This window comes from Coregonus clupeaformis, chromosome 19 (genome assembly GCF_020615455.1).
Source record: "Coregonus clupeaformis isolate EN_2021a chromosome 19, ASM2061545v1, whole genome shotgun sequence".
Lineage (NCBI taxonomy): Eukaryota > Metazoa > Chordata > Actinopteri > Salmoniformes > Salmonidae > Coregonus > Coregonus clupeaformis.
This window is the reverse complement of record NC_059210.1, coordinates 53,084,323-53,104,919: the sequence shown is the minus strand read 5'-3', so window position 1 is coordinate 53,104,919 and position 20,597 is coordinate 53,084,323. Positions and strand designations below refer to the sequence as shown.

The window sequence follows — 20,597 nt, the reverse complement described above, 5'->3', positions numbered from 1 at the left end:
TGAAGTGCACCAGTCCCTCCTGCAGCAAAGCACCCCCACAGCATGATACTGCCACCCCCGTGCTTCACGGTTGGGATGGTGTTCTTCGGCTTGCAAGCAACCCCCTTTTTCCTCCAAACATAACGATGGTCATTATGGCCAAACAGTTCGATTTTTGTTTCATCAGAGCAGAGGACATTTCTCCAAAAAGTACGATCTTTGTCCCCATGTGCAGTTGCAAACCGTAGTCTGGCTTTTTAATGGCGGTTTTGGAGCAGTGGCTTCTTCCTTGCTGAGCGGCCTTTCAGGTTATGTCAATATAGGACTCGTTTTACTGTGGATATAGATACTTGTAGCTGTTTCCTCTAGCATCTTCACAAGGTCCTTTGCTGTTGTTCTGGGATTGATTTGCACTTTACACACCAAAGTACGTTGATCTCTAGGAGACAGAACGCGTCTCCTTCCTGAGCGGTATGACGGCTGCGTGGTCCCATGGTGTTTATACTTGCATACTATTGTTTGTACAGCGTGTTTAAGTAGAAAAAACATGTTGACTCACCCTACTTGTAGAGAAACACCAATGCCATCCTCCTCTTTCATGTTGCCTAAAAGGTCTATGACTCTGTCATACAGTACACGTTTTCAGTTTTTGTTGTCCTAGGCTACCTGGCTAAAATGCTTGCTCGCTAGCGTAACTTTCTTTCATGGGAAACGATACGCCAGGCCAGCTCGTTAACATTAGCATACTACATCTAGCTACATGTTGAACTTCCATCCTCTCAGGCCAGGGGCACAATAGGAATTCATGGTTGGATCAGAATTGCCGTTATAATCATTGGCCAGTATGGAGAATTAAGTAAAACCAAATCCCTATCTCCAGCCATGGCTAATTTAGGGAGGGACGATTTTAGCTAGCTAGCTAGTTAGCCACTGGAGGACAACGACACAACGAGATGCAACAATTCAAGTTTTTTTCTGTCAATGATGTAATTGGGCTGAAGCCAAATCCAAACTGGCTTCGCTTGACACTATTTTTTGGTGCACCAGGACCATTCACAGCTGAGCTCACTCAGTTTAGCTCAACACTGATTGGCTATTATTATTATTTATTTTTTTATCAAGGGAGGCCAAATGCTCACTGGCTTCCTTTGCATTCAATGCTACGGGCAGCAACAATGTCATACTCTTTTTGACCAGACAGCATCAGATAGATAGCCTACACATACTGAGACTGGGGGGGCGCTGTTTCATTCGCTCGGATGCTTTCTCTGGTAAGATACATTCAGCCTCTTGTGAATTGAAGGAAATGTATGAAACACAGAGAGAAGAACGGTACATTATTTTGTATGTTTTTTTCTTTTTTCTTGGTAAATTTTTTGGGGAAGCCTGGCTTCCCTTGACATCCATGAATACTTTAGGCCTCCATCATGAAAACGAATATGAAGCTGTAATTAATGACAGATGATGTACTGGCTTTCCATAGTCCTGGCACAAATCATTTTACATTTACATAATTTAGCAGACGCTCTTATCCAGAGCGACTTACAAATTGATGCATTCAACTTATGATAGCCAGTGGGACAACCACTTAAAAAAAAAAAAATGTATGGGGGGTGGGGGAAGAAGGATTACTTTATACTATTCCAGGTATTCCTTAAAGAGGTAGGGTTTCAAGTGTCTCTGGAAGGTGGTCAGTTACTCCGCTGTCCTGGCGTCGTGGGGGAGCTTGTTCCACCATATCATGCTTGCCTGCCTATCCTGAACAACGCAACAATGTATTTGTTTATTTTGGGGACCTCAATACAATTCCCCTGGGTCTCGACCCCGACTTTGAATACCACTGCATTAGGCTATGAATGATTAGTGTTATGCCATTTTTATGACCATGTTATGCCCTTGATTCAGTGGTCTACTGGCCAGTATTGGAAATGCCAGGAGTGTAGATAGACGAAGACAAAGACAATTGAAAATGAGCAAATCTGATTAGGCCTACAGTGAACATAGATACAGATAACTGGAGACAGGAAATGCAGAAATAAATCATAGACATACATGACAGACAAGCGCGTGCATAGACCTTTTCATATCAAAGTCTATCGGCAGTATGTTTAGAAGGCCAAAGAAGACAAGACAAAACCCCATTAAAATGAAAAAATGTAGTGATATTGACGCACTTTTTCTGTACATCATTGCACATCTTGCACGCCGCGTGCACCCGTTCGATGAGATCGTGACGTTGACAGGTAAAAGTTGAAACAGTAAAGAGGGGTGTAGCTAGCCCATAGAGAATGATAGAGGCCTCTAGTGGACAAAGTCATTTTTTAGTATGGGCAGCGCCATTGAGGGCGTCCACCATGCTTCCGCCATTTTAAAGTAGATAACAGGGTGGGGATTCCTATGGGTTGTAGCCTCAATGGTGAGTCATGGGTAATTGGATACATGGAGTGTGTCTGAAAGTGGGCGTGGCAAAAGAAGAGGGTGGATCTACAGAAGTGGGTGTATGAAAACCGAATCCGCTAATTGGGCAGATTTGTTGCTGCTCAAGACCGTTTTGCCTGGCTGATTGGGCTGCAACAACAAGTCGATTGTTGACAACTGTAGAATGTTAGCTAAGTTTAACCCTAACCTTTTTGTTATGAGTAAGCATTTGTCGGCGCATGTGACAAATACAATTTGATTTGATTTCCTAACCTTATCCTCATTCTCCTAACCTGCCACTTTAATTGAGCTAACCTGCTGCATTAGTTCTCCTAACCTGCCACGTTAATTATCCTAACCTGCTACTTTAATTATCCTAACCTGCTATGTTAGTTCTCTTAACCTGCTATGTAAACATTAAGCTGACAGACAGTGCACTTGGCTATGGCCTGTCTAACGAATAAGGGAGCGCTGATGTTACCCATCACTGTTGATCCACCCACTTATTTTGCAACGCCCACTTGCAGACACACTCCAAGTATGTTGGAGTGTGTCTGCAGTTGTTCTCAACTGGTTTACCTGGTTAAATAAAGGTGAAAAAAAAAATAAAAAAAATATGCATTTAGCCATCACATTTACATTTTAGTCATTTAGCAGACGCTCTTATCCAGAGCGACTTACAGTTAGTGAATACATATTTTTTTATACTGGCCCCCCGTGGGAATCGAACCCACAACCCTGGCGTTGCAAACGCCATGCTCTATCAACTGAGCTACATCCCTGCCGGCCATTCCCTCCCCTACCATGGACGACGCTGGGCCAATTGTGCGCTGCCCATGAGTCTCCCGGTCGCGGCAGGCTGCGACAGAGCCTGGATTCGAACCAGGATCTCTAGTGGCACAGTTAGCACTGCGATGCAGTGCCTTAGACCACTGCGCCATACTTGTCAATGGCACTAACCATGCTGTCACATACGCTATAATTGCACAGATATAAAGATGAGTCCTCTATCTATCTCTATGAGCTAGCCTAACCCATAGCCAGCTGTGTCAGAGGAAGAGAGAAATAGGGTGTCAATTATTCAGAAACTTAATCAAACGTTACAATTCTTTAGTTGTCATCGAAGTATTTGAATAATGGATTTAAACAGTATCCTGTCGCAGCTCGAAACTGACAATGAAGAGGACATTGAAAGGCTTTTGCACCAGTACAACGGAGAGGTGGGATTCTCCTCGCTTTGACGTCTACTAAAACAAAGTCATTAGCTAGTTAGCTTAGCTCGCTAGCTAGCCATCTAAATTTTTTTACAGAATCATAGCTGCTAAAATGAGTACTGAAACGATATGTTTAGCTATAACTTGCATTTCTCTTCTTTGCATGGAATCAACGAGTTTAAAGCCCATTGCTGTGTTGCAGGAAGTGATTAGCATATTTTCATCATGGCTTGGTTGCTAGCTAGTTAGCTAACGTTAGGTAGTGTTGTGGCCAAATATTGCAGGGTATCTCTTGCTAACCATGTATGCATGCAATGACAGCATGCTTAACGTTATTTGGTAGCTAATTAACGTTACAGTTTAATACATTTAGTGTATCTAGCTCCCATTTAGTAACAGCTGTTGCAGCTCTTCCTGCTGTAACTTGAGCTAGCTAGATAGGTAGCCAACGCGTTTAGTTACTGTCACTGATACACAGAGCAGAGGAGGCTGATGGAAGGAGCTACAGGAGGATGGGCTCATTGTAATGGCTGGAATGGAATAAATGGAACGGTATCAAACAAATGGAAACCATGTTTGACTCCATTCTATTCCAGCCATTACAATGAGCTCGTCCTCCTATAGCTCCTCCCACCAGCCTCCTCTGACCCGGAGTGTCTGGTAGGAATTAATTTGCATTACAATCGTATAGGTAATGCACTCGTAGTTCTGATCAGTCTGCACATCTCTAGTTATCAATGACCAGCAGCCTCTTCTGCCCATCTGTTACTGTATCTTAGAAACAAATTAATTCCAGATAACATTACTGAGAATATGCTACTTTCTTCATGCACTGTTGCACAGATGGAGGTGACAAAGCACATTTAGCAAAGGAATATGCATTTGACTTTTGTCTCATTGGGCATTGTGTTTTGTATTTTCAGAATAATCTCACATTCAACTTTGATCCAAAAGAGGAGGATCTACGAAGTGTAAGTAAACGCTCTTTGCCTTGTCTGATGCTTCACTTTCACTTATAGCCTAGATAATGCTTCTGCTCCCTTGTGTGTTTGATGGTGAACCAACTGTCTCTCTCTCCCTGTGCAGATGCTGTGTCAGGGCCTGCTGACTGTGCTGGGTAGGCAGGTTGGTCCCCGCTGCCAGAGCACCTGCCTGGAGACCCTCCGCATTCTGTCCCGGGACAAGCAGGTCCTGGGCCCTGTGGGCACCCGGGAGGGCATGCTGGTCCTGGCCGGGCTTGCTCGGTTGCCGGGGGGAGAAGGGTGTGACAGCCTACAGGAGGAGGTCCAGACAGAGGAGAATGAGAGGGTGGTGGTGGAGGCCCTCAAGTGCCTGTGTAACGTGGTGTTCAACAGCGCAGCGGCGCAGCAGGTGGGCGCCGACGTGCAGCTGGCACGGGGTCTGTGTGCCCGCCTGCACGCCGCCCGTGCTGGGCGCCACGAGGTGGGCCTGTTCTCCCTGCGCCTGCTCTTCCTGCTCTCAGCACTGCGGCCAGACGTCCGGGGGGGCCTCAGGAGGGAGCTGCGTGCCGTGGGGCTCCTCACAGAGGTGCTGGAGTGTACCCTGGATGTACGCTGGGTGGGCCCCTACGAGGCGGCCCCTCCGGACCCCCAGGCCCTGCCCATCCCTGCTGAAGACAATGAGAGGGCCATGGAGGCCCTGAAAGCCCTGTTCAACCTCACGCTGTCTGACACTAGCGACGAGGTAAGTTTACACGGTTACACCTACTGTCTGTTAAACATTGTTTTTCAACTTTGGAGTTGTTTCCTTTTTAAAGAGGATATGTACACTGTGTTTGTAATGTACACTCACCGGCCAGTTTCGTTCACGAAAATGGATCGCTCCTACAGACAGTGAGTCACGTGGCCGTGGCTTGCTACATAAAGCAGGCAGACAGGCATCGAGGCATTCAGTTATTGTTCGATTGAACATTAGAATGGGCCAAACAAGTGACCTAAGCGACTTTGAGCGCAGTATGATCGTCGGTCCAGGTGCGGCGGATCCAATATCTCAGAAACGGCCGCCCTCCTGGGCTTTTCACGCACGACAGTGTCTAGGGTTTACAGAGAATCGTGCGACAAACAAAAAACATCCAGTCAGCAGCAGTCCTGTGGGCGAAAACAGCTTGTTGATGAGAGGTCGAAGGAGAATGGCACGAATCGTGCAAGCTAACAAACCACAAACAGACCAATAACGGTGCAGTACAGTAGTGTGCAGAACGGCATCTTGGAACGCACAACTCGTCGATCCTTGTCACGGATGGGCTATTGCAGCAGATGACCACACCGGGTTCCACTCCTATCAGCTAAAAACAAGAAGAAGCGGCTCCAGTGGGCACGCGGTCACCAACACTGGACAATTGAGGAGTGGAAAAACATTGCCTGGTCCGACGAATGCCGGTTCCTGTTGCGTCATGCTGATGGGAGAGTCAGGATTTGGTACAGGCTGTGGCAGTGTTGTACTGATGTTGGAATGTTTTCCTGGCACACGTTAGGTCCCTTGATACCAGTTGAGCAACGAACGTTTCCGACACCATGCCTCAAAGAATTCTGGCTGTTCTGGAGGCAAAGGGGGGTCCGAGCCGGTACTAGATGACCTAATAAACTGTGTGTGTGTGTGTGCATTCAGAGCTCACAGAAGGCTAGACACTGCAGCCATGAGCACAGTGCATGTGTTTAGAGATACTGCATGAACATAAATCCCTGGCTGTGGATGGACACATCTCCTTTACATCTCCCCTGTGAATATTTAGACCATGCTTTGGTTGAAGGCTACTATTTAACGATAGTGTATCAACAAGACTTGGCTTTGTTGAGTGACTGATGCTAGCTCATGCGGACGGACAGCTTCTCTATCCCTTAATGGAAAGCCCTAACTAAACCTGTACAGCAATAAGAGGTTTATCAGCTATCTGACCTCGCTTAAGACCCTTTGGCACCTTCACAACTTTCTCGATTAGCCATGGGGGGCTACTGAAATTATCTTATGTCGCTCAGCCCCTTCAGCATTTGCTCAACCTATATCATCACAGCATGAAGAAGAGGGACACATCCCCCTGCTAAATCAAATATATAAATCTGTTGGATCCGGTAATGAATGTCTATCAGTGATAATATGACATGCCAAACGTGTCTTTGATATTTATACATTTGAGAATAGTTCTAATTCAGGCTGGTTAGGAGAGCTGTCTGCTTTAACTGCTAGCTCGTATTGTGCTTCAAAATGTTATTGGTCCAAATACGTTTTTTCGCCATGCTTGCCTCTCACCGTTGTAGCTGACATCATGTTGAGTCCCTCTCATCCCAGCGTTAATCAGAATAGCCCTGTGTTCACCTCATAAGTCAATCCCACATGCTCATTTGCATGGCATGGAAAGCCTGTGAGTCAGCTCTTAGGTCTGACCTCAATCTCCATAGTAACAGTCTCTCTTTCTCTCTTTTTATTTATTTTTGAGATGACTGCTTCCCCTTCCCGCTTCTCCCAAAGCAAATTGTATCCTGCTTATCCCTACTTGCTTAGACCTGCCCCTCCTTTTGTTTTAACCAATGAAATGTTTCCTTGAGGATCATGCTGTTGTACATCCTTAATTTGATAGGATGGTGACCACCAGCTCCGCCTCATCACTGCCATCATGCGCCATCTATTGATGCTAAAGACTCAGACAGAGGACAAAACAGAGGAAGCACACAGGTTGGAAACCCTTCTGCTCATTCCTCTCCACACAACAGGGCTAAACTACATCCTTAAAGTATCAAAAGATATTAAAGTTAGGGGAGTTAGTGTCCTTGCCTGTTTTTAAGACTCTGATCAATGACACTGTTTGTGATAGCTGCAGTTGTTTTTAATATTCAAATGTATCTGTGACACTGTCTTTTGTGTGAATTTTTTTGTAATATTTGATGTATATACGCTGCTATTTCCCTGTTTTACCTTCTTGCCAGGTCGCCCTCGCAAAATAGGTTTTTAACCTCAATGGGTCTTACCTGGTTAAAATAAAGTACACGTTCATCAGATGGTTTGTGCAAATTAGGCTAATTAATCACCATCCAATGATTACTCTCTGTAGTCAACAGTGACAGCATCCAGCTCATGAGAAAGTATCAACTTTAAACCAAGAAGTACACTGAGTGTACAAAACATTAAGAACACCTTCCTAATATTGAGTTCCACCCCCCCTCCTTTTGCCCTCTGAACAGACTTAATTTGCCGGGGCATGGATTCCACAGGGATGCTGGCCCATGTTGACTCCAATTCTTCCCACAGTTGTGTCAAGTTGGCTGGATGTCCTTTGGGTAGCAGACCATTCTTGATACACCCTGGAAACTGTTGAGCGTGAAAAACCCAGCAGCGTTGCAGTTCTTGACACAAACCGGTGTGCCTGGCACCTACTACCATACCCTGTTTGGCACTTAAATATTTTGTCTTGCCCATTCTCCCTCTGAATGGCACACATACATAATCCATGTCTCAATTGTCTCAAGACTTTAAAATCCTTCTTTAACCTGTCTCCTTCCCTTCATCTACACTGATTGAAGTGGATTTAACAAATAACATCAATAAGGGATCATAGCTTTCACCTGGATTCACCTGGTCAGTCTGTCATGGAAAGAGCAGGTGTTTTTAATGTTTTGTAAACTCAGTGTATATGGCATTGTCTTATCTGGACATCTCATTGATGGGAATTAATGACAAAGCTTTCTTTAGAAGGATATGCGAGAATGTTAAGAATGTTTGGCTAGATAGTGGCGCTGAAGGAGTGTCATGTAAAAGTGATTGATGATACACCCCGTGGCCCTATAGATTCTGTTGTTGTGTCCCTCTGGTCACGGGGGTTTAGCCCATTGTCCAGACTCCAGAGTAGACCTTTAGTACTAGTCTGTTTATACTGATGAATTAGGTAACCATTCCTTAATGACCATTCATAATAACCAGTAAGTTAACCACTTTCCTTCCTTCCTCCTTCTCCTTTCTTCCTCCTCCTCCAGCCATGCAATCAACTTGCTTAGTAACCTGCCTGTGTCTTGTCTGGATGTGCTGATTGACGTGCCCGTCCAGGGGGGCCAGGAGGAGTACAGCGGGAAGAACATGGACGTTGTGCAGGTGCTACTGGACTTCATGGAGAAGAGGATAGACAAGGTAAGAAAGGTGGACCAGAGACATTGTTGCCTAATTTGAGAACGACTATATTGCAGTCAGACTGCACAGAATCACAGATATACAAACTACCTTGCATCCCAAATAACTACCTATTATGTGATCAAGATTAGCAATTCTGTACCTTGCCGTTTTCGGCGCCTTTGCTCAAACTGATCCCCTCAAAATCACTGAGCACTCAAATCATCCATCTCGGTGGCTGCAACCACAAACCATCTTTAAAGACTTTTGCATTTCCTCTTGACCCTGATGTTAAACAAGACAATGTTTCAAGCCAAAGTAGAATTAACCCCAATGACAATCCCCCAGTGGCGCCTTACCCACCATTTCAAGAACTGCTCTATCTAACGAGGTCATTCAGAAATTCATATTGCTCCCTGTTTTAAGTAGAAATGTCAGTCTCTACTGAACAAGCAAATGAAAAGATGTGGAAATCCTGGCCATCCTATTAGTAGCTGTCCACACACCATAGAAATAGAATTGCTAAAACTTCCTGAATAATTTTGTATTTCTATTAACCACACAACAACTGCTACAGTGCCTCTGTGGGCATTCCTGTCGTCACATGCCTCATGTGTGTCTCATTCCAAGCAGGGCGCCAACTACAAAGAGGGGCTGACCCCAGTTCTCAGCCTGCTGACAGAGGGCTCCAGGTACCACAGGGAGATCCGCCGATACATCAAGACACAGGTACTGGAGCGGGAGTGGCCATGGCCTTGGACAAACACACTTTCTGTGCATTTTGTAATCTGTCCTGATCCTGACACATAAAAAGTGATGCCAAATTAAAGATCTTTAAAATCTCTTCTTGAGTGTGAGATGAAATGCATATTGATAACATATCTTGGTGACATCTCATTGATATATTGTTAAAACATGTCTTCTAACTAAATCCAGCTGTGATGCATCATGCGCTGGCCTGATCACTCCGTTCAGAGGTCTAGTGTACTACCGTGTTAGTTTTCATTGTGGCTCTGCCACCGTTGGCTGTGTGTGTTTCCAGGTGCTGCCCCCTCTGAAAGAGGTCAAGGTCCGGCCGGAGATCGGGTCCACCGTCAGGAACAAGCTGGTGCGCCTCATGACCCACGTGGACATGGGTGTGAAGCAGAGCGCAGCAGAGTTCCTATTCGTCCTCTGCAAAGAGAACGGTGAGAACGAGAAAGAGAGGCAGATGGAGCACGCTGTATGAGTTGGCAAAGTTGATTTTCACTTAGAAATGTGTTAATGCCATTGCACCTCAGATGCAACCCTGATGTATAAATCCTACATACAGTAGTGTTGTACTGATCCCACCCCCCCCTCTATTCTTCCAGTGGACAACCTGTTGAAATACACAGGGTATGGTAACGCAGCAGGACTCCTGGTGGCTCGAGGCCTGCTGGCAGGGGGGCGAGGAGAGACACATTATTCAGACGACGAAGACTCCGACACTGAAGAGTACAAATCAGCTAAACCTTTGTGAGTAGACAGGAGCTTTAAATATAGGACCATAGACATGCATGCCTTGCTTTGAATTGCTAAATGTATGGATGAAATGTTGGGCTGGCTTTAGGGTGTGTCATTGAAGTGACCAGTATATTGATTTACTTTGAACTACAACAGAATCCATAGGGCCAAGGGGTGTATCATCAATCACTTTTACATGCCACACTTGAGGTAAAACATTCAGGACAGCTTAGCATTGGGTCAGAATCACCTAAGTCTTCCCTCTGTCTTATCTGTTCTGTTGTCTGTCTGTCTCAGCATCAACCCCATCACGGGCCATGTGGAGGAGCCCATGCCTAACCCCATAGAGGAGATGACTGAGGAGCAGAAAGAGTACGAGGCCCAGGAACTAGTCAACATGTTCGACAAGTTGTCAAGGTAAGCCAACCACCGTACAACCTCATCATGTATGAATGCAACAACAACAGTGTTTGCCATAGTAACTCTTTGTAACCCTCTATGCCAGATGATTAACCTTTCTGGATTATACAGCTGTGTATCCTGTTTGAATGATCCCCTATGGCTTATTATTTATCCCCCTAAACCTGAACGTCTGCGATCTTCATTCACACTGACCTTTCCTTAGCGAGAGAACCTAGCGCTAGTCAGAGAATGATGTGGATGCGAGACTGAGCGACACTGAGCGCGCTCCCTGCCAACCAGTTCATTAGAGGAAGAATCTCCTGCCGTTAGCCCCGGTGCGCAATTAGGACCCGGCCTTAACGCCTCGTCCGTCCCTGCATTCAGCTGGAGTCAATGGAAGCCGTCGGCACGTTGCTGCAGCATCATTACCAGCACGCCATTCATTAGCGTCCTAATTAGACCACACAGTGGGGTCGGCAGCCATCAGCTCCTTTCTACTCCTTTATGTGGTGCTTTATGTCAGGGTGTTTAATAACATATACGTGTCTACTTCCCTTTATTCAGCTTTCTCCTCATTCAGCCCAGGAGCCAAACACTGTCTGCTAACTGACGGGAGTGAGACTGAGACATATGTACAATTAGAGAGAGGCATGGGGGTGGAGGGCTGAATACATTTACAAGCACAAGAAAAGCTGACATTGTCATTGTTTAACCACAGAGTGGGGGTTGAGTCATAATGAAACGCGTGTGCCTGTCTACAAGAGGCAGATTCCTTTCCTCTGAAGCCAGATCCATCCTCCTTCTCCTGTATCCCTCCTGCTCTCTATTCTGCTGTGTGTCGGTCGGTGTCAAGGGAGAGGTTCATGACACAGGCTGCATCCCAAATGGCACCCTATTCCCTATATAGTGCAGTACTTTTGACTAGAGCTAGGACTATATAGGGATTCGGGTGCCATTTGTGATGCATCCAGAGTCGTCAACCGCTGCCCTACCTACCCAACATGCCACGATGGGCTCTCAGGAGATGGCTCAGGGTCCTGTAAGAATGTGCTTTCCCTCGCTGCTTAACTGCTCCTTCAATTAGCACATGCTCTGAGTCTGACCCCCTACACACACACACACACGCACACTCCCTCATCGTTACATCTGCTGGCCTGTGTCCTCAGTGCAGAGTGGGGAACAGGACGGGCTGCACCATGGGTCCTGATTTACTGGACTGTACGCACTACCCTCTGTAGTGCCTTGCGGTCGGATGCCAAGCAGTTGCCATATCAAGCGGTAATGGTGATGCAGCCAGTCAAGATGCTCAATGTTGCAGCTGTATAACTTTTTGTGGCTTTGTCGTGGCTTCTTCACGACTTTGTTGGTGTATATGAACCATGATAATTCCTTAATGATGTGGACACCGAGGAACTTGATGCTCTCGACCCGCACCACTACAGCCCTGTCGATGTGGATGGGGGCGTGCTCGGTCCTCCATTTCTTGTAGTCCACAATCAGCTCCTTTGTCTTGATGACGTTGAGGGAGAGGTTGTTGTCTTGGCACCACACTGCCAGGTCACTGACCTCCTCCCTATAGGCTGTCTCATTGTTGTCGGTGATCAGGCCAACGACCATCGTTTCATCAGCTAACTTAATTATGGTGTTGGAGTTGTGTGGGCCACGCAGTCGTGGGTGAACTGGGAGTACTGGAGGGGACTAAGCACACACCCCTGAGGGGCTCCCGTGTTGAGGGTCAACGTGGCAAATGTGTTGTTGCCTACCCTCACCATCTGAGGGCGGCCCTTCAGGAAGTCCTGCATCCAGTTGCAGAGGGAGGTGTTCAGTCCCAGAGTACTGAGCTTAGTGATGAGCTTGGAGGGCACTATGGTGTTGAAAGCTGATCTATAGTCAATGATTAGCATTCTCATGTAGGTGTTACTCTTAACCAGTTGGGGAGAGGGCAGTGTGTGCAATCACGGTTGCGCCATCTGTGGATCTGTTGGGGCGGCATGCGAATTGGAGTGAGTCTGGGATGATGGTGTTGATGTGAGCCATGACCAGTCTTTCAAAGCATTTCATGGCTACAGGGACTATGGTGGTCTGCTTGAAACATGTAGGTATTACAGACTGGGTCAGGCAGAGGTTGAATATGTCAGTGAAGACACTTGCCAGCTGGTCAGCGCATGTTCTGAATACGTGTCCTGGTAATCTGTCTGTAAACTCCGCGGCCTCGGCTACGGAGAGCGAGATCAGTCGTCAGAAACAGCTGGTGCTCTCATGCATGGTTATGTGTTGCTTGCCTCGAAGCGAGCATAGAAGGAATTTAGCTCATCTGGTAGGCTCGCGTCACTGGGCAGCTCGCGGCTAGGTTTCCCTTTGTAATCCGTGATAGTTTGCAACCCCTGCCACATCTGACGAGCATCCGAGCTGACGTAGTAGTATTCAATCTTATTCCTGTATTGATGTTTTGACTGTTTGGTGGCTCGTCATAGCGTAATTTCTTATAAGAATCCTGATTAGTTTCCCAATCCTTGAAAGCGGCAGTCTAGCCTTTAGCTCATGTAATCCATGGCTTCTGGTTGGGATATGTACGTACGCTCACTGTGGGGAGGACGTCGTCGATGCACTTATTGATGAAGCCGGTGACTGAGGTGGTATACTCCTCAATGTTATTGGATGAATCCTGGAACATATTCCAGTCTGTACTAGCAAAACAGTCCTGTAGTTTAGCATCCGCTTCATCGTACCACTTCCGTATTGGTACTTTCTGTTCGAGTTTTTATTTAATATTTGTATAATTTTTGTTTTTTTTAAATGTGGGGGTAGATCAGCTTTAATACTGCAGATAGATTGTGACTTCCATCAATGTAATTGTCTGCATCACTTCCAATCCCCCATATGTTTTTTTTTGCATATATATATATATATATATATATATACACACACACATGTAAACTTCTGACCCACTGGAATTGTGATACAGTTAATTATAAGTGAAATAATCTGTCTGTAAACAATTGTTGGAAAAATTACTAGTGTCATGCACAAAGTAGATGTCCTAACCGACTTGCCAAAACTATAGTTTGTTACAAGAAATGTGTTGAGTGGTTGAAAAACGAGTTTTAATGACTCCAACCTAAGTGTATGTAAACTTCCGACTTCAACTGTACATACATATACATGTGTATATACAGTGAGGGAAAAAAGTTTTTGATCCCCTGCTGATTTTGTACATTTGCCCACTGACAAAGAAATGATCAGTCTATAATTTTAATGGTAGGTTTATTTGAACAGTGAGAGACAGAATAACAACACAAAAATCCAGAAAAACGCATGTCAAAAATGTTATAAATTGATTTGCATTTTAATGAGGGAAATAAGTATTTGACCCCCTCTCAATCAGAAAGATTTCTGGCTCCCAGGTGTCTTTTATACAGGTAACGAGCTGAGATTAGGAGCACACTCTTAAAGGGAGTGCTCCTAATCTCAGCTTGTTACCTGTATAAAAGACACCTGTCCACAGAAGCAATCAATTAATCAGATTCCAAACTCTCCACCATGGCCAAGACCAAAGAGCTCTCCAAGGATGTCAGGGACAACATTGTAGACCTACACATGGTGCGACTATTTGCAAATGGAAGAAACACAAAATAACTGTCAATCTCCCTCGGCCTGGGGCTCCATGCAAGATCTCACCTCGTGGAGTTGCAATGATCATGAGAACGGTGAGGAATCAGCCCAGAACTACACGGGAGGATCTTGTCAATGATCTCAAGGCAGCTGGGACCATAGTCACCAAGAAAACAATTGGTAACACACTACGCTGTGAAGGACTGAAATCCTGCAGCGCCCGCAAGGTCCCCCTGCTCAAGAAAGCACATATACAGGGCCGTCTGAAGTTTGCCAATGAACATCTGAATGATTCAGAGGAGCACTGGGTGAAAGTGTTGTGGTCAGATGAGACCAAAATGGAGCTCTTTGGCATCAACTCAACTCGCGTGTTTGGAGGAGGAATGCTGCCTATGACCCCAAGAACACCATCCCCACCGTCAAACATGGAGGTGGAAACATTATGCTTTGTGGGGTGTTTTTCTGCTAAGGGGACAGGACAACTTCACTGCATCAAAGGGACGATGGACGGGGCCATGTACCGTCAAATCTTGGGTGAGAACCTCCTTCCCTCAGCCAGGGCATTGAAAATGGGTTGTGGATGGGTATTCCAGCATGACAATAACCCAAAACACACGGCCAAGGCAACAAAGGAGTGGCTCAAGAAGAAGCACATTAAGGTCCTGGAGTGGCCTAGCCAGTCTCCAGACCTTAATCCCATAGAAAATCTGTGGAGGGAGCTGAAGGTTTGAGTTGCCAAACGTCAGGCTCGAAACCTTAATGACTTGGAGAAGATCTGCAAAGAGGAGTGGGACAAAATCCCTCCTGAGATGTGTGCAAACCTGGTGGCCAACTACAAGAAACGTCTAACCTCTGTGATTGCCAACAAGGGTTTTGCCACCAAGTACTAAGTCATGTTTTGCAGAGGGGTCAAATACTTATTTCCCTCATTAAAATGCACATCAATTTATAACATTTTTGACATGCGTTTTTCTGGATGTTTTTGTTGTTATTCTGTCTCTCACTGTTCAAATAAACTTACCATTGAAATTATAGACTGATTATTTCTTTGTCAGTGGGCAAATGTACAAAATCAGCAGTGGATCAAATACTTTTTTCCCTCACTGTAAATACATACATATCCTTAAAAAAATAAAATAATCCTTTATTACTTTCCAACCCCACCACCCCTCCCTTAATTGGAGTAACTAGTGAACAACAACGCTTAGGCCTCTACTTCCAGTTTATACATACATTTTATGGACACAGTCAATTTGACAATAATTATATTTTGTTTGTTTTTACTCCTGAACTTCCTCAACCGCTCTGATCATTTTCATGATGTCCATCCGGTTTGCTTCTACATGCCATATCCCCCAAACTGTGCTCTTTCACAAAAGTTCTCAACCTATATACTTATTAAACTCTGTTTGAGTTTTTGCTTGTAAGCAGGAATCGGGAGGATAGAGTTATGGACAGATTTGCCAAATGGAGGCCGAGGGAGTGCTTTGTATGTATTTCTGTGTTTAAAGTAAAGGTGATCTAGAGTTTTTTTTCCGCCTCTAGTTGCACAGGTGACATGCTGGTAAAAATGAGGTAAAACAGATTTCATTTTCCTTGCATTAAAATCACCTCCGCCTCTGGATGTTTTTCTTGTTTGCTTATGGCCCTATACAGCTAGTGGTGGTAAATAGACGGCTACAAAAAATATAGATGAAAACTCTTAGTAAATAGTATGGTCTGCCGTTTATGAGGTATTCTAACTCCGGCGAGTAAAACCTTGAGACTTCATTCAGATTAGAGATTGCGCACCAGCTGTTGTTAACAAAGATACACACACACACCTCCCCCCTTAACCGTACCCGAAGCTGCCGTTTGGTCTCGACGATGCATCGAAAAACCAGCTAGATTTATATTATCCATGTCCTTGTTCAGGCATGACTCCAAGAAACATAGTATATTACAGTTCTTCAGGTCCCGTTGATAGGATAGTCTCAAACAGCTCTTGTCCAGTTTGTTCTCTATTGATTGTACGTTCGCCAATATAATTCTGTCTGAAACAGTCTGTTGAGAGATGCTGAAGTGTTCTTAGGAGCCGTTTGGTTGTGTGTTACTGTTTTCAGTGCGTCTGTGTTTTTCTGAAGTAGGCTAAACCTCAGACTGAAAGGACATTAGATCAAATTTCTTTGGTGCTGTATTCATACCACACAAACAAAATATTATTTGGCTCACCTCCCACTCTTACCAAGACTTCTTTATCATAGTCCTCCTCAGATTTACTCTGTTTTTTGGGGGAGGAATGAGGAATGACATGTTCATTTGTGTTTGAATAGTGTAAATGAATGCAAATGGGGCCTTGGTTTTAAGACTTATATTGGCTAATTCTGTGACTGATATCACATCTGAGAGGGAGCTGGTGGCACACAGTGCAGATATAATTGGATTAGGATAGAGGGCCTGGTGTGGCTTTGAGGAGATTAAATGGAGCACTGATCCTGTAATTAAACTGATCTGCAGAAGAGGGGGGGAAAGGGAGATGAACAACAAGTGTGAGAGAGAGAGAGTGTGTGAGTGTGTGTGCGCGCACATGTGTTTGAGTGAATAAAGGAGGGAAGGTTCGTCATCCAGGGTTCTTGAGTGCCGGATGTAAGAGAAAAGAAAGTGGTTCCACCACCACTCAACAACGGGCCTCTTTAGAAGGTGCAGAATACTTGACACAAAGGGTGTTCGGGTTCAAAGCAGCACAGGTGGATTTTGGCAGCAACAGATTGGTCCACCAAATTAAACAAGTGGGCGTTGGACACTCCATTGTGTCATGTCTGTTTTCTTGGTGCCTAGAGAATACGACCCAGTTGTAATGTTTGTGTTTCTCTGCTCCACAGGCAGCAGCTGATTAGGCCCATGGGGGTGAGGAGGGATGGCACACTGGCGCCCCTAGAGGAGGCTCTGAGACAGCCCACGACTGACAGCTGCAGCTCAGACTCAGACTAGAGCCACTACCACCCCAGACCCCATATACCTATAGTAGGCTGTGTCCAACACAGAGGTCCCCACATACCCCAGTCTGTCTGTCTTCTGTCTGTCAGACTGATAGGGTCTTGCCCCATATGCTGTTCTGTTCTCTAAAGCTGACTTGAGCCTGACTAGATACAACAAAAAAGATGACTTATACCTGACTTGATACGACACAGGAAAGGACAGGGTTAAGGTCGAGCACATGCTCCAACCACACCATTGTTACTACTTAAATGTTTTTATTTATTTGATGTACCATTTCTCTGCTCACACCTCTCAAATTTGATAGAATGAAAGATAGCTCTTAATCACATTGTACTGTATGCTGTATAGATGTGAATCACTGAAAGCATGGATGCCGGGGTGGGGTTTGACCAAATTGTAATTCAGTTTGGATAAGAAATCATTCCTTAGATATAATTATGTTGATTTTGTTCTTTACATGTTGAAAGTGTCTATTTATAAGGATTCGTTTTTTTTGTAACATCAAGTGCTACAATGATCAGAGCAGTAGCCACTAGTTTTACATCAATGTCTGAAGTCAATGGAGAGAAATAATGAGACGCATGAAGTCAGGCAGTAATTTAGCCAGCAGTCCGATATGTACAGTGAGAGAAAAAAGTATTTGATCCCCTGCTGATTTTGTACGTTTGCCCACTGACAAAGACATGATCGGTCTATATAATTTAATGGTAGGTTTATTTGAACAGTGAGAGACAGAATAACAACAACAAAATCCAGAAAAACGCATGTCAAAAATGTTATAAATTGATTTGCATTTTAATGAGGGAAATAAGTATTTGACCCCTCTGCAAAACATGACTTAGTACTTGGTGGCAAAACCCTTGTTGGCAATCACAGAGGTCAGATGTTTCTTGTAGTTGGCCACCAGGTTTGCACACATCTCAGGAGGGATTTTGTCCCACTCCTCTTTGCAGATCTTCTCCAAGTCATTAAGGTTTCAAGGCTGACGTTTGGCAACTCGAACCTTCAGCTCCCTCCACAGATTTTCTATGGGATTAACGTCTGGAGACTGCCTAGGCCACTACAGGACCTTAATGTGCTTCTTCTTGAGCCACTCCTTTGTTGCCTTGGCTGTGTGTTTTGGGTCATTGTCATGCTGGAATACACATCCACGACCCATTTTCAATGCCCTGGCTGAGGGAAGGAGGTTGACGGTACATGGCCCCGTCCATCGTCCCTTTGATGCGGTGAAGTTGTCATGTCCCCTTAGCAGAAAAACACCCCCAAAGCATAATGTTTCCACCTCCATGTTTGACGGTGGGGATGGTGTTCTTGGGGTCATAGGCAGCATTCCTCCTCCTCCAAACACGGCGAGTTGAGTTGATACCAAAGAGCTCGATTTTGGTCTCATCTGACCACAACACTTTCACCCAGTTCTCCTCTGAATCATTCAGATGTTCATTGGCAAACTTCAGACGGCCCTGTATATGTGCTTTCTTGAGCAGGGGGACCTTGCGGGCGCTGCAGGATTTCAGTCTTTCACGGCGTAGTGTGTTACCAATTGTTTTCTTGGTGATTATGGTCCCAGCTGCCTTGAGATCATTGACAAGATCCTCCTGTGTAGTTCTGGGCTGATTCCTCACTGTTCTCATGATCATTGCAACTCCACAAGGTGAGATCTTGCATGGAGCCCCAGGCCGAGGGAGATTGACAGTTCTTTTGTTTCTTCTATTTGCGAAATAATCGCATCAACTGTTGTCACCTTCTCACCAAGCTGCTTGGCGATGGTCTTGTAGCCCATTCCAGCCTTGTGTAGGTCTACAATCTTGTCCCTGACATCCTTGGAGAGCTCTTTGGTCTTGGCCATGGTGGAGAGTTTGGAATCTGATTGATTGATTGCTTCTGTGGACAGGTGTCTTTTATACAGGTAACAAACTGAGATTAGGAGCACTCCCTTTAAGAGTGTGCTCCTAATCTCAGCTCGTTACCTGTATAAAAGAACCTGGGAGCCAGAAATCTTTCTGATTGAGAGGGGGTCAAATACTTATTTCCCTCATTAAAATGCAAATCAATTTATAAAATTTTTGACATGCGTTTTTCTGGATTTTGTTGTTGTTATTCTGTCTCTCACTGTTCAAATAAACCTACCATTAAAATTATAGACTGATCATTTCTTTGTCAGTGGGCAAACGTACAAAATCAGTAGGGGATCAAATACTTTTTCCCCCTCACTGAATGCTTCTGAAACAGAGTCCAGGTTGACAGTGGACATGTATCATAGCTGTGTACTGTTATTTTAAACCTAAACCTTAGATGTTGCAATTTACTTCATAAGCACACAAGACCAAGGAATAGTCAAAGCTACAGGGGAAAAACTGCAACATATTCCAATTTCCTATGGTGGGTGTAGTATTTGGATGGTTTCTGCCTTACCCATTGGGTACTCTTGACATTCAGAAATGTGTATTCAAATGACTGTTTTCTAAATGTAACTTTCATTAGCCAATTCTGCATGGTGTTAAAATGATAGTTCAAAATCGGTATGATTTTTCTATTTTGAAGATGCTATTGATTTTATATATGTATAATCTACTGGTATATAGATACTGAGTTACATTTCCTTGAATATTGTATATTGCTGCATATTGAATAGATGCATAGGCCTGTACAGGTTGAGTTTATTACATTGTTGACCATTACTTCATTTCAAGAAAATGGCACGGTTGAGGTATGGTTCTTCGGTTAGTGCACAGCACCACTGTCTCAAGTGTGTCCCTTAGATTTTATCTGGCAATCATGGCATGTGTGAAGGAGAGTATTCCTTTAGCTCCCTTTATACCTGGTGCTAACATGTGTTCTGATTCGGATTGAACTGGATTATCTTGATCAGTTCAACAAAACCACATTAATGCAAGGTGTAACCAGGGCTATAAATACACCTTTTTTGAGAAAGGGTATCAGCAAGATAAATATGTGACCTGCTGGGTCCTATCCCAGTGCCTAGTGGTCTCACATATATACATTTGTTCAGTCAGTAATTTATAATGGTGGCGTTCCTGCTTGACTACAAGCATTACATCAACCAATGGTTGTGCGCCACCTCATCGACTTTGCAGTCGGGCACCAAATTGCTATATCATATGACTTGGTTATCTATGTTAAACACCTATCCTAGCGTTGTGAGATATGGCAGGCATCTGTAATGTAATCAGGCAAGAATGCCAGCAAAATCAGTAGATTAGGGGCTCTATTCAATCTGTATCAATGAAGTGTTAAGGTATCTGCATACTAGGTTTGGTTTGCTCGACAAGGCAAAGTGAGCGTCTGTCTTGCATACTCCCTTAAAAGACCTTCGCAATAGTACTGTTTGTCCCTCTTGACATGCCGTAGCCAGTATACACGTCCTCAATAGTC

The 20,597-nt window shown here is 44.7% G+C and overlaps 1 protein-coding gene across 2 annotated transcripts; it reads left to right on the top strand.

Annotated features, from left to right (window-relative positions):
- Nucleotides 1–3,413: 3,413 nt before the first annotated feature.
- Nucleotides 3,414–17,896, top strand: LOC121532262 (synembryn-B-like). 2 transcript variants are annotated; one of them, XM_041838107.2, is made up of 10 exons: nt 3,414–3,617; nt 4,535–4,582; nt 4,698–5,315; nt 7,207–7,301; nt 8,597–8,747; nt 9,360–9,455; nt 9,769–9,913; nt 10,079–10,223; nt 10,509–10,628; nt 17,087–17,896. In XM_041838107.2, exons 1-10 carry the CDS (start codon nt 3,534–3,536, stop codon nt 17,193–17,195), a joined length of 1,611 nt encoding a protein of 536 aa, XP_041694041.1. In that variant the 5' UTR covers nt 3,414–3,533; the 3' UTR covers nt 17,196–17,896. The 2 variants fall into 2 exon arrangements, with proteins under 2 accessions (XP_041694041.1, XP_041694040.1); XM_041838106.2 differs by having other exon boundaries at nt 9,357–9,455.
- The last annotated feature ends 2,701 nt before the right edge of the window (nt 17,897–20,597 follow it).

Excerpts from the sequence above, each read along its gene's own strand:
- LOC121532262 (XM_041838106.2), top strand. The coding sequence starts at position 3,534 with ATGGATTTAAACAGTATCCTGTCGCAGCTCGAAACTGACAATGAAGAG. Across the intron at positions 8,748-9,356 it reads TGGAGAAGAGGATAGACAAG|CAGGGCGCCAACTACAAAGA; the intron begins GTAAGAAAGGTG and ends TCTCATTCCAAG. Across the intron at positions 10,629-17,086 it reads ATGTTCGACAAGTTGTCAAG|GCAGCAGCTGATTAGGCCCA; the intron begins GTAAGCCAACCA and ends TCTGCTCCACAG.